Source organism: Thunnus maccoyii, chromosome 1 (genome assembly GCF_910596095.1).
Source record: "Thunnus maccoyii chromosome 1, fThuMac1.1, whole genome shotgun sequence".
Classification (NCBI taxonomy): domain Eukaryota; kingdom Metazoa; phylum Chordata; class Actinopteri; order Scombriformes; family Scombridae; genus Thunnus; species Thunnus maccoyii.
The window spans coordinates 22,273,430-22,287,043 of NC_056533.1; the positions used below are offsets into that span (position 1 = coordinate 22,273,430).

The 13,614-nt window shown below is 38.8% G+C and overlaps 1 protein-coding gene across 5 annotated transcripts in view; it reads left to right on the forward strand.

The window, feature by feature from the left end:
- Positions 1 to 13,614, forward strand: part of sbf2 (SET binding factor 2) — a 122,020-nt gene that overhangs the window by 12,625 nt on the left and 95,781 nt on the right. The window contains exon 1 of one of the 5 annotated variants that reach the window (XM_042411284.1): positions 1,478 to 1,638. The exons of 2 other annotated variants lie outside the window; for them this stretch is intronic. In XM_042411284.1, coding sequence (XP_042267218.1) covers positions 1,584 to 1,638 — 55 coding nt within the window. In that variant the 5' untranslated portion in view covers positions 1,478 to 1,583. Of the gene's footprint in view, positions 1 to 1,477; positions 1,639 to 13,614 lie in introns of those variants that run through there. 2 more of the 5 variants (XM_042411274.1, XM_042411291.1) reach the window with 2 other exon arrangements.

Genomic DNA, 13,614 nt, shown 5'->3' on the forward strand with positions numbered 1-13,614 from the left:
ACACATGTGCTGTAAAGCAGTAAACATTTTGTAAGCACTTTGTAATGATAATTGCCTCCGGCAGACGAGTAATCCCCTCACTAGAGTTTACAATAGGAGGTTGTGCAATCATGACAACAAAACACTGCTGTTGCTTTTTGGCTCCTTATATAGAATTTTGCATGTCCCCCATGAAGTTCCTGTGATATGACTGACAGTGTTAGTCCTACCTTTGACTTTCCGTTTGTACAGGTATGTGTGGCAGGAAACCCGAACAACTAGGCTCATGTGTTCCAGGAAAAAGAGAGTGTCGAGCCCCAAGGCAGAAATTTGAAAGATGATTCATAACTGTCATAACTCTTTGATAAACCTGGAAATTATGTTGATTGAGGTTCCATGACTCTTCCACCCAGTCTGTATTTCTTCATGTTTTGGCTCAAGTTCAACTATTTAACTACCTCTGTCTTCATCTCCACTTGACTAGCAAGCCAAAACAATAAGTGGGATAGAGAAGGGGAGAGAAAGAAAACACAGAAAACATCAACACGTAAGAGAAAAGAGAGATGAAGAGTCAGACAAAATGCAGTGGAAGTAGCTTGCTGTGTTCCTGCCATTGTTGACAGTGATGGCGGTTTGTGTGTTGGAGTACAGATTTCCATGTGCTATTCCCCGTGACAGCTTTTCCTGTTTTCATAAATATTCAATATTCTGCGCTAACCACATGAGTTTGCCCTGTCTCTCACACTGTGTGTCAAACCATAACCATGTCCAGTTTTGTAGAGCGACTTTAAAACAAAAAAAATTGTCTTTGACAGGACTGAGATTTTTCTTTCATGGCACTTTGCACAAAATTGAAGTATTAAATTGTTTTATAAAAGCTTGAACAAATATGTGAGTCCATGGAATAAACCCTAATCATTTTAAATTGGAACAGCTTTGTCATATTAAGAGAAGAAAAGAATCCGTCTGGGTTCAAGTAGTGTATTTTTTGTTTTCCTATAACTAATATTCCCCAATTGCCCCAACTGGCACTAAATCCTTATGATAAATCAAAATGAGCAGAAATAAAAAAAGAGCGTGGCAAGTGTAAGGAAGGAGGGTATTATTATTTAGCCTTATGGAAATCTCAGCTGATTAATACAGCGCTGATGGAAGTATTTTTCATTATTCTATCAAAGTTGCTATTGCATATTTTATTTTCTAGACAGTAACTTTGGGGCAACTCACAGGAGTTTTTAGACCCCTGTGAGTTCTTGATGAGCTATCAGGGAGTCTCTAGCAAATCCATAAATGTTGTTATACCCCTTCTGTTGCATGAACCAGAGAGGACAAAAGAATCACTGTTATGACAACACAGCAGGTTATGGTTATTGATGTATTACCCGCAGTTATTCAATTTTAGGCTATAAAACCGGATTATTGTAGTGTATTGGAGCCTGTGTTAAGGCACAGTGCTCGGTTTGTAAACTGAAGGGCCCACGCCCATGGATGTCTCCAGCTCCTGCACGCAAGCGCACTGGCACTCCTTCTGTCAAACATGGCTGTGCTTTGGAAGAAGGAAAAATGCTGAATTGTGTTGGTATATATCGGGAAAAGCAGCAGACATGGCTAGATTTGCTGACTATTTTATTGTCGTGGGATACGATCAGGAAAAAGCCGGTAAGTTTGGCGGCGGGGGCGGCTCGCAGATTGAACTGCGAAGCTGAGGTTTGTGTCCAGGCCGTCAGTCAGTGTGTGATGATGTTGATATTAGATAGCTTTGCGCTTAGCCTAACGTTAGCCGCACAGCTACCAGGCGAGACTGGAAACACTTTCTTTTTTCTCATTAACCCGCGAGTTGCTGAGTATCATCCGGGCGGGCATGTATGTACAGATAAAGCACACACCTGTTGGCAATTCAGCAGTGGTTATTTATACACGACGTATTGCGATATTTGACTTGAATCAATCGCAAGTTTTCATGGATTCAAAATCTGTCACATCCTGTCCCTGTTGATTGTGCTCCTGTCAGGTCCGGGGTTGGTTTCACTGCCATCTAAGGGGACAAGCCTGCTGTATAATGCCCACAAAAGATCATATAAATCCAAATTTTGATCATTATTGTTTTGCTGACTTAAACGAGATCAAGCATAGGTATTGATAGTTAGGCTTTGCATCCATGTTTTGTATTTTAGTTGCGTAAAGTGGTAGCTGTGGACTTGCCTTTCCTGCACGCTCTGTTTTCGGGTCTATTTTTACCCACTGCAGCCTCACTTGTCAATGATTTGTTGTGTTATATTTGTTTTTGCCGGAAGAGTGCTCAACTTTTTCATGATGGGCGTAACATTATACAGCTGCGAGGGAAGGCAGTCCCTCTCTCTCTTTCTGTTATTCTGTAGTGGGACAGGAAGCTCCCCATGCTCCCACTTACATGTTGTGCCTCATGTCCAGCTTCTCCTCATTCAAGACATTCAAGACTTTGCACACATTTCTAAGCACAAGTAGACGTTTAGATAAATAGATGAGAATCCTTTGGCATTGCACAGATGTTTAGACTTCACATTTATTATTTTTCAAGTAACCTAACCACAAATAGTACTTAGTAAACAACTAGTAATAGTAAACAACTCAAGCCTGTGCAATTTATTGCTAGTCATCTGCTTGTGCGGATCCAGTAAGAGCGGCTGCTCAGTGAGTGTTGTGGAGAGTAAGTAAAAATATTCAGCTAATCTGCCATAAGGGAACAAATTAAACTTCCTATCCTCTTGCAGTGGCGTCCATCCAGCGCCATGTGTGTCAAAGAGGGGCCAGAGCAGCTGAATCCTCTTAGTCACCATAGCTTGCTATGCACAATAGGTAAACAGTGTCTTTCATCAACTCTGTACATCCCAGCGCCAACTGACAAATGAATTTTTTGTGCTCCAGGGATAAAATGTTCCTGGCGTCACCAGAAGAGTCTGAATGGATTCACATTCAGAGAGTCTCACCACAAGAAGACACGGGGACCATGAGTTTAGTTTTTTTTTTTAATCCACTCGCCACTGATAATGATGATGAAGTTGATGGTGGAGAGAGCAAGCAACATAAGTCTGCTCTCTCAGAATGTGGTCGATTAGGGCGCTGTGACAGGCTTATGTTATCCACATGTAAGCCTTTTCCGGTGGACAAAAAAAATATACCCCGGTCCATATTGAATTGTATTTGTCTGCTTTTACTATGTTTTGCTGAAGGTAATGAAGCATATCAATTGTTGGTTTGAGCTGGCGCTCTGCAGAGATGCCCTTGTTTGCAAGTGGGAGTAATTTTTTATTTGAACTGGAAAATTAGAACGAGAGATGAAATGCAGAGAAATTATTTTACAAAGTGAGCTTGAGTTATAGAAGTCCGCCTGGTCACAGTAATGTGTAGTCCGTAGTCTAGACAACAGATTTTTCCTGTCCACTTTGCTCGTTAATTCAAACCAGGGATCCCTACGTGGGTCATCAGCAAGCCTCCTGCGCTGCGTTGGCTTTTGCTCCACTGGCCTGACCCAATTTCAGATTACTATGGATGGATCAGTTGCAAATAACGCTAAGCGTGCAATCTGTTGAGGAATAGGCTCAGTTCCAATTTGTAGTGAATCTGAGTGACTGCTGAAAACTAAATCATTCCCTGTAAAATCTGAGCCTGTACCTTATGTGAACTTGTGTTAATTATTGCCACTGGAAATGGAATATCTTTAATGTAAAGTAATCACCTTCACAGTAAACAGAGAGTGTTGCTTTTAAAGTGGGGCAAACCTGGTGTGTAGCTACAGTCAGAAATACCAGTGTGTTGAGAAGTGGTGGTGTGGTTTCTCTCTAGGACAAACTGGGTGATGTGGAGGTAGGAATACAATACTGTATAGTAAAGATAGCAACTAAACAGAAAGTATAGTTGAAATCCTCACTAGATTCTGTGTAGGATTACCTTGCATTTGCACGACCCAGTTTCATCAACTTGCTTGAGCTTCTTTAATTTTGAGACTCTGAAAATGTAGAAAAGGCTGTTTTCTTTTCTAAAGACTTTTGCCCCTTGGGTCTGAATATAAATCGAAGGTATGTGTCTCCTGCAAGAACACTTGTGATATTTTCATTGTGAGACAGGTGACCTATTTAGAAAAATTTATTGAAAGGCACATAACTAATGGTCACATCACTGTACTTGGTGCAGACTGAAGTGATTTAAAACAAACAAAATTGGAAGTGGGGTAACTTCTAATTCTGTAGTTTATTGCTGTCATTGAAACCTATCACAGATATGCTATTTATCATTTGAGTGCTATTAGATATATGAAATATAATATGCAGCTGTGAATATGATAAAAGTGAACATGACTTGAGAGTCTGCCGATGTCATGTCATTGGCCACAAACCTTGGAATTATTTTCATGAATAATGTTGGAGTGCAAAAACCTTGGTTTAGATGGATGCACTCTCTGTTTAACCTGCATTGTATTTTGGATTTTTGCAGATCCTTTGCAGTAGGACACTGTTTCTCTTTATTGGCAAAAGGTTATATTCGCTCTGGCGTGCTACCATAAATTGTAATTTGCCACGTGAAAAAGAGGAATTTGCCCAGCTGCTTTTCTCACACAGTTTATTGGATAGATATCATCACTCTGTATTGAATCAAACTGCTTTTGGAATGTGTTTCACAGACACACTACCCAATCTCTACTCTGTGTGACTTTATGGTCTGGATTTTCTGGTCTGGACTTGAAGAATGGCTTATGTAACATATCACAGTCCTGCAAAATAACAAAAAAAAACTCCAAATGACCAAGAGCAAAATATTTCCATCTGCACATATCTGTTGACTGCGTGACATTGCCATGTGTGAGAAGATGTGTATTTGTAGAGATGCATGTATTCAAGCTTTCAGCGTGGAATCGGTTCTTAATCAGCCTGGTCTGTAATGTTGCATGACTCCAATCCATAAATGCCTTTTTAAGCATTATTTTAATAGTCGTACCAAGAATCAGTCCATGCTAGGTTTTATCTTCCCAAACATTCATGAATTGGCTTTCTGTTACAACTTCTCAAAGAGTGTTTGTTTTTGTGTGCTGGCTCACTTGGCACACCCATAAGGACAGCGCTTTGGCAAAAAACACCCCTTTCTTAAACAAAAAAACAGCATTTCAACCTGTGGGAGGTTCATATGTTTACTATTTTTGCTTTATTTCACTTCTTGTTGGACTATGGGAATTGCCCACATTGGTGTTTCTGTGGTTTGTCTTCATGTTTTTTCTCCCTTAACTTGTATGCCTGACTCCGTCATCAGACCATGTATTGCCTTTCATTCAAGGCAATGAAGTGGTTTTCAAGCTTGTGCTGGTCTGCACCATTTGAGGTTCATAGTTTCATTCACCGGATCGTTTTGATTAACTTCATGTACAGTTTTACTCACAGTTCACGCATCTGTTGGTCGTGGGCTAGCCTCTGAGCTTAACAATGGTCTCCTCATTTCAGAGAATGTCTGCACAGTTGAGATGCATGTTACTGACAACATGAAATATTTTGCTTTTTCTTGCATCATTTTATGATTGTACAATGAAATGAAAATCTGGGGTTCTTAACTTTTTTTTTTCTTGTTGTTTGCCAGAAATTCCCGAATATGACAACTGTTCCGTTTTTAATTTGTTTAGTTGGAAAAAATGACGCATTTCTCTTCACAAGATCTTGAATTCTGAGTCAATATTTTTCACAAGATCAAAACGTTGTTAAGGAAGTTGCCTGGAACCTGTATGAAAAGAGGCTGCATCTTCAGATGTACAAACTCTGTAAGCCCTTGTCTAAAAATGGGTTGCGTAAACATCGTTCAACAAAGCATTAACTCCTGATAATCAGTGCAAGATTATATTTGACAGCTGTTTATTTATGCGATGGTGATGGCTTAAAGCCATCTGTTAACTTAGTAAGTACTAAATTACTAAAATACAACCCATTTTTAGACAAGGGCTTAGAGAGTTTGTACATCTAAATAATGCCAAGGAGTAAATATTGTTTGAATACGTTGACTTTAGAGATGGGCTCTTCCAACAGCTGGAGATGTTGATTTCATGTTGTAGATGCCAGATCTTGAAGTGCTGCCATGTGTTGTGGTTGGTTTTCTAAATCATTAGTTATTTAAGTCAAGTCAACTTGTGTAGTCTGTTTTGTTTTATCAGCGGTAAGATAAATACATGTTGTACTAGTTTGTTTGTTCGGTTTCTATGGACTGTTCTGTAAAGTTAGTTGTAACTCTATTTGCAGCAAAGTTGTGATTTAAGAATAATTTATGTAAAAACTACAAGTTTGCGATGGGTTTCTCTATTTTTCTTGTATTTCAGTGATAAATAATGTCTTTGTTTTGACATCACCCCTTACATCTTGATTATTCATGAGGTGATCTTAAAGTGCAGAAATTATCTTAGGAAACCTCACACACCATTTTTAATAGTATGCAGTGTTTCCCATACATTGCTTTATTTGTGGCAGCCTATCACCATATCAACATTGACAGCAACATATTGATTTTCAATTTTTTTTTACTATTTAAAATGGGTAAAATCTTATTTTATCGCAGAGCTGCGCGCAGCACATTGATTGGCTTAGTCCCTCCTTGCCCCGCCCTCGCTCTCGCTCTCACAAAACACATTGACAACAGACCCTTTTGTGAATAGCCCCTCCTCTCCGCGCTCATGATCATGCGCAGGAGAAAGGATTGTTGTTGGCTTTTCCTCATAGAGAAGACGGCTGGCCGAATTCATGAATAGAATTAATCCGGAGTTCACAAATGTTTTGTATCAGGAACACCTCTGCATTAATTTGTCCAAAACTGATGGATTCAAGTTAACTCTGATAAGTTAGTCTATCTATGTTTTTAACGAAACGCTGTCAATCTCGGAGACCCAACTCTTCAAATAAGTTATTAACAAGCGTGTAAGAAGCGTAGCTAATAAGGATAGCTATAAGTTAACATTAGAATACAGCTGGGTTGTCGAGGTTAGCGCACTGTATGTACATAGCTGCATTCCATTTGCAGTGATGCACCTTATATACGGTCTTATTTAATAATTGATTTAGGGAAGCCTCCCTCTGCGCACACACGCACAAAAAACTTTTTGCATGGCCATTAAATTATTTAAATTGCTCTGATGGATTCCACTGAAAACATTCACTTTTACTTTGTTTTTCACATCTGTCCTTTTTCATTTAAATTACTCTGATGGATTCCACTGAAAAACATTCACTTTCACTTTTACTTTTAGTTTTTCACTCCTGTCTTTTTCATTGACTCTTAGATGGCTACATGGATTCATCAGTCTTTTTTTTATTACAGCACCAACATCCTGCTTGCGATTAACAATAAGTGTAACATAAAAAATATTACTTAGAGTAAGGTGGGAGATGTGACATTGTCTTAGATTTTCCATCTTGGAATTTCTGCCTCCATTGATTGTTTTGTTTTTTAACTCCACATTTGGCAGTCTCTGGTTGGATGTAGACTTGGTGGTGAGCGGTATCCTGACCACACCACAATGGAGGAGTTCCTTCCTTTGCGTTATACAGTTTAAAACTGATAGCAAGGGAAACTCCACTGGCTACTGTTCAACTACACTACTTTTAGTCTGTTGATAAGGGGTTCATACAATCAGACCTTTGTGATTTCTCTGCTTATGCAAATTATGCTAAAGTTCATGTCAGGAAGCATTTTAGTCATAATATTTTCAGAGTAAATCTTACATGTAATAGGTTGGCAGTAAACAAAACATTAGGTCATCCCTTTCTCCAAACCAGGCTCCCCATGTGTATAATCTGATGAGACTCAGTGACAGTGTGACCATGAAATCTGTACCTTTGATATTGATACAGTGTTGAAGTGAACTGAACCCTGTCTGGATGTGTTGGAAACAGGCGTCATTTTAAACACAGACTAGCCAGAATAGGATAAATATAAGCATAGCAACGGATGTAACCAAGGCTGTGAAATGAAACATCTAATTCTTTGCTGAAATCTGGAAAATTGAAAGTCTTTTTTTTGATTAACTGCTTGCCACCAAATGAAAACTTGCAACTGGAGGTCACAACTATTCATCACTTTATAATAATATGAAGTATATCAATATAACAATAATTCAATCTTAAGCCACAAGGTTTTGAACCACAGACTGACTGCTTATGGCACTGCTGCTAGAGGCACAGACTTTATTTCTCTTGAGGAGAGGGAAAAAGCAAATGATGAAAAGTGGATTTATTAGATTTTTTTAGAGATCTGAAAGTTGATAACGACAACTTCAAATTTGGTTTTTCTGATGGAAGCCCAGTTGAGGACTGCAGGTCTATGAAAAGTCAAAATCTGTTGTTTATTTATTGTTCTCTATGGAAACATGCAGCATATTTATGACCATGAGCGAACCCTGTGTGTGATGTATCTTAATCTTAGGAAGCTTTAACTCTCCTGGCCCTTTTTTGATTTTTCTTCTCTCCCAATATTTTGACCGTGGCATGACCTAAAGGCAATGGCTATCTTTTTACATATTTTTCCTGCCCTGCAGCTGTCTTTGGAGGCTGGAAAGCTTCCTGAATTAGATATTCATGACATCACCAGTTTGCTAATCTCCGATACCCTTTTGCCATGCAAACCACACCACAGTTTATTTTTTTGCATATCACCCACACAGAACATCCAGAACAGTCGGGTTTCCTGATTATGGTTGTGGAAAAAAGTATTTTTTGTAGCATTTATAGACTCACCTCTGATTTAACTGTGTTATAAAAACAGCAAAAATCCACTAATATAGAATTTACATGTAAATGATGTATTGCTATACAGCTCAGTTTTAACTTGTGAGTATGAAACAGGTCAGTCCTTAGAGTGGAGACAGCAAAGTGAGGGGAGGCAGTGATGATAAAAATCTTCCAACTGGGAACTGCTCCATACCCAGTGACTATTGGAACAAAGGAGAGGACAATATGACAGCGTCTGTGGTGATTTTACTGAGTCACATTTTCTGATTCACAGCTGGAAGCTCTAGATTCAACTCAGACTCATTTGCATATAATATCTCAAATAAAACTTATTTGATCCCTCAGAGCCTGTCAGTGGACATGAAGACATCATCGATCTCTTAATTGCTGAAATAGGTTAATGCAAATTCTGTTTTGGGGGTGGATTTTCCACTTACACGTGGGTCTTGATAGATAAGAGGAGGAAAATGAAAAAGCGATACCTGTGAAGTTGTTCCAAACCAGCCCACCTGTGTGCACGACTGGGCCAAAATCACAGGGGCTGACGTGAATGTTATGTAAACTGGTGGAGTCCACTGGTGGCCTGTCCATATATGGTAAAATAAGCATTTGGCTGATTTAATCAACAGTAACAGCAGTAAGATAAATCAGGAAGATGGATGGAGGTTTTTTTTCCAAGAGGAGAAACATCTGCTCTAATCAAGAAAGACTAACAACTTTTTCTCAGTGGTTTTTCACTTGTTGTTGAGAGTGCGCTAAATCACGCAACTGAGTAATAAATTATTAGGCTCATTCAGTCCTTGAAAGCTAAGTCGTGTGTGTGTGTGTGTGTGGGTGGGGGGGGGGGGGGGGGGGGGGGGGGTATGTTTGGAATGGCGTAAGTCCCAGTGGGGTTGCTGAGGAAATGAAGGTGACTGCAAAATTTTACAAATTATTTTTCAATTTCATTAAATATCAAAGTTTTACTATGCTACTATCTTGTAAAATTGCTTTAGTAGGGATCCAGTGATACTGTAAGTAAGTATTGTATTGGTATCATCTGGTGCCAGCTTAAACTCTTAAACTCCACAAGGACGCCGGTGTCCTCAGCTTACATTACTCTGTTTCAGAGGAGTGAAGATTCTTGGTATCACATGAAACTACATGATCTAAGTCATCCATTGGTACCAACCATGTCATGCTAGCTTGTTGGGAAGGGGGATAAATAACGCTCCAAAGTTAGCCTATATTTTGGCGAGGGAAAAACTGGCATGGCGATTTTTAAGGGGTCCCTTGACCTCTCACCTCAAGATATCTGAATGAAAATGGATTCTATGGGTACCCACGAGTCTCCCCTTTACAGACATGCCTACTTTATCCTATTCCCATGCAGTTTTTTACATGCAGTGTAAATGTGTTTTATTCGCCCATTCTAAAAATGGTGTATTTGAATATTTCTGCATACTGAAAGCAGTTCCAAGACTAAACAGTCTTGGAATTGCATAAATTGGGTATGACTGGAAAGCTGAGACTCTTGTGGATTCAGTGAGCCTGTATTCGTGTGTGATGATGTCAGTCCCCACAGTAGCTATTTCATTGTAGGGAGACCATTTTTTGAAACTTGAACTCACTGTATAAAATGACCTATTTGACCTCTAGGATAATCACAGCCTCATGAAACTTTACAACCACAAACTAGAGACCTATGGCATTCAGAGGATGTATGGCTTTCCCAGGTATAGTGAAAATAAAGGGGTTTCTGGGCAATATCCACAACAGAAGTGCTCACCATCCAATCACCGAAAAATGCAATTCTTACAGAAATCTCCAAATGTCAAAAGTTTTTGATACCCAATCACATCATGAATTTTTCTATGGTGTTCCTCAAGGTCTTGGTGTCTTAATGTGGTATTTTGGAGGCATTTCTGACCATTTTTAGTTGTCAAAAATGGTTAAGTTTTTGACAAATGATGTGCACCCAAAAATTGCTGCAACAATTTATGAGATATAATTGAGCATGGGAATGGCCATCATATACTTCCTTCATAATGTTGTAAGCCCTTATACACTCTAAACTTTCAAAATTTGAATAGGCGCATAAGTGAAATACAATGTTTATTACAGATTTACGACTAGAAAAACTTGACACACAGTGCTGAGCTGCATCTCAAAATAATCTTTAGGCTCCCAGCTTTCAGACGATGTAGCCTATACCACTTCTGTGTGGCATATACTCTTAACCTGCTAGCTCCCCCTAAAGATCGATTATCCCTCCCTAAAAAAGACAAAAATTGGTCTATGGTAGGGAGGGGTGGAGTGGAAGAGTTTTAACAACTAACAATTATTTGCATCATCGATAAATCTACCAATCAATTAATCGATCAGTTGTTTTGTCTACACAGTGTCAGAAAATAGTGAAAAATGCTAGTTGTAATTTTCCCAGAGTTCAAAGTCGTAGTCTTTAAATGTCTTACTTTGACAGTCCAGAACCCAAAGATATTCAACTTACTGTCACATTTTAGAAACTAAAACCAGCAAATTTTTTGGCATATTTGCTTTAAAAAATGACTAAAACGATTAATTGATTATCAAAGTGGTTGCTGATTAATTCGATCAATTAATCATTTTGGCTGTATAGAAAACACAGTATTGTTTTTACTGACAATATTTGGCTGAGGTTGAGTTGGCAATTTCACAATCTGTTTTCTACGATGATTCCTCTTAAATTTTAATTTAATTAAACGAAACAAAATCAAGAAGTGGATTGCCTCTTACTGATTATCATCACATGCGTCAGTTTTGAATTAGCAATCAGCAATCACCTCTTCAATCATTGATAGTTGATATGATAGTTCATCAACATAACCTTAATGAGACCCTGTTCTCTGAGATTTGAGGGAAAAGATGCCTGCTATCACTGAAGAACATCCTACTGCAAGATATCAGGAAGGCTCAAGTTTGCCAAAAATAGATAATAAATACTGGAGTTGCAATATTTTATATCTGACTAATAAAAACCAAAGCCAGTTGTGTGTTATTTGTTGTTTCATGACCTAGAACTTGCCTCAAACTTTAATAAGAATTTATGGGTACCAGGGTATTAGTTTACGAGTGGTCCAAGCCACTTGTAAATTATGTTCTAGTTCTCTTGTTTTGAAAAAAGAAAATGAATACCACAAACATGCCTAATTTATGTATATGCGCAATTTAAGATCAAATCTGTACATACAAATGTTTCATAAATGAGACCCAGTGTTTGGCCACAACTCTGCAAATCTCTAATGCCATTTAATAAATGCTGGTTAATCTAGTTATTGTTCCAAATAAAATAATTTCAGGAAAAAAACATTGTATGTCATCAGAGAGCTGAAAAATATTACACTTTTGTTTTAAGTTATATTATGCAGCTTTAACACACACAGGTTGTGCTGTATTGAGCTGGAAATGAGCCATAGTTTTTAACATGCACATGTGTGCCATGAGCCTGGGCAGGTTTTGTTCTTGTTGTTTAAAGGGGACCTATTATGCTTTTCTATTTTCAGTCATATATATAATTTTACAATGTCAAAGGTTCACATTAAACGTGGCCAAAGTGTCAAATAATGGGGTACATATTACATATGTAGAAGTAATCCCTGTGAGCAAAAAGCACCAGCTTCAGACTGCTGTTAATGTTAGGTTACAGTTTCTATTTTCAGCCAGAGCTGACGTCAGCTTGTGACGGATTTCTTTATATGGTCATATGGCATATTTCCATTGTTTTGGGGGTAGTCACGCCGATCCATGACTGGAGTCGATCTGGCACTCTGTGTATTTTTCCATTACACAGCAGGGCAAATTAAAATAAGTTGTTTACCTGTTGGAGGTTTGTTGGTCATCTGCAGCTCTTCATCAATCATCATCGTCATCACTGTGGCTGTTTCTGCTTGTACTATTCCTCCCTGCATTATGTCTAACTGATCCGCTGAACAAAGAGCTCCAAATATATCCATATCTTGTTGTGTTATCAGGTTTTTAGCACTGCTAACGAAGCTCTGCTAATTCGGTGAGGAACCCGTTTCATTTCCTGTAAATGTCATTTAAAAGCTTTTAATATGAAGCAGTAAAGCAGGAAATGTTGGGTTTGCATCGGCAGTAACTTAACACAACTCTGATTCGGCTGCTCCTCGCAGGCTTCCGGAAAGCTGGCTAACCAGAACAGAATGGGCTCATCAGCAGGGGGGCCTTAAAAAGTCAGGAGATAAGACTGCCTGTTAAGAGACAGAGACTGAACTGAGGGGCTGCATAAAGGGCCAGTATAGGATAAATAAGGAGTTTTTTTAACTATCAGTCATGCAGAGTTACTCTAGTGGAGTCCTAGAATAAAAATATAGAGCTGGAAATGAACATAATAGGTCCCCTTTAAATAGCTTCTGCCAAAAAATATACATAAATAAATATAAACTGGATTTTGGACTTCTCCCCCCTTGCGTTTTGCTAGCGGATGTTCAAATTAGCATGTTCCCTTTCAGGCCTGGGTTCTATTATCCTCGCTGATGGGGTTCTTTATAGTTGTCAGGGGGGTAGTATTTGAAAGCATGGCTTGTTTTAATACAAGAGAGCAGCCTTGTGGAATGTGAGGAATTCTGTCATTTATTTTCATCCGTGGTTGAAAATTAGAACTTGGAGCACTCAGAGCATGTGATTTCAATTAGAGGAGCTGTAAAGACCTGAAGACACGTAACGGTCAGACAGACTGGTGTTCCCTTAGCACCCGTCTTCATGCCATGTCTGGACATGTTCTACTCGCCTGTGCAGGTTAACAAAAGCAAAAGTATAACCATCATCCAGCTCCCTTATGTTCAAACTAACACGCATACACTCCCCAACCAAGAAACACATAAGACTCACAGACCCAGGAGCCTCATCATGATTAATTAGTTGCTCT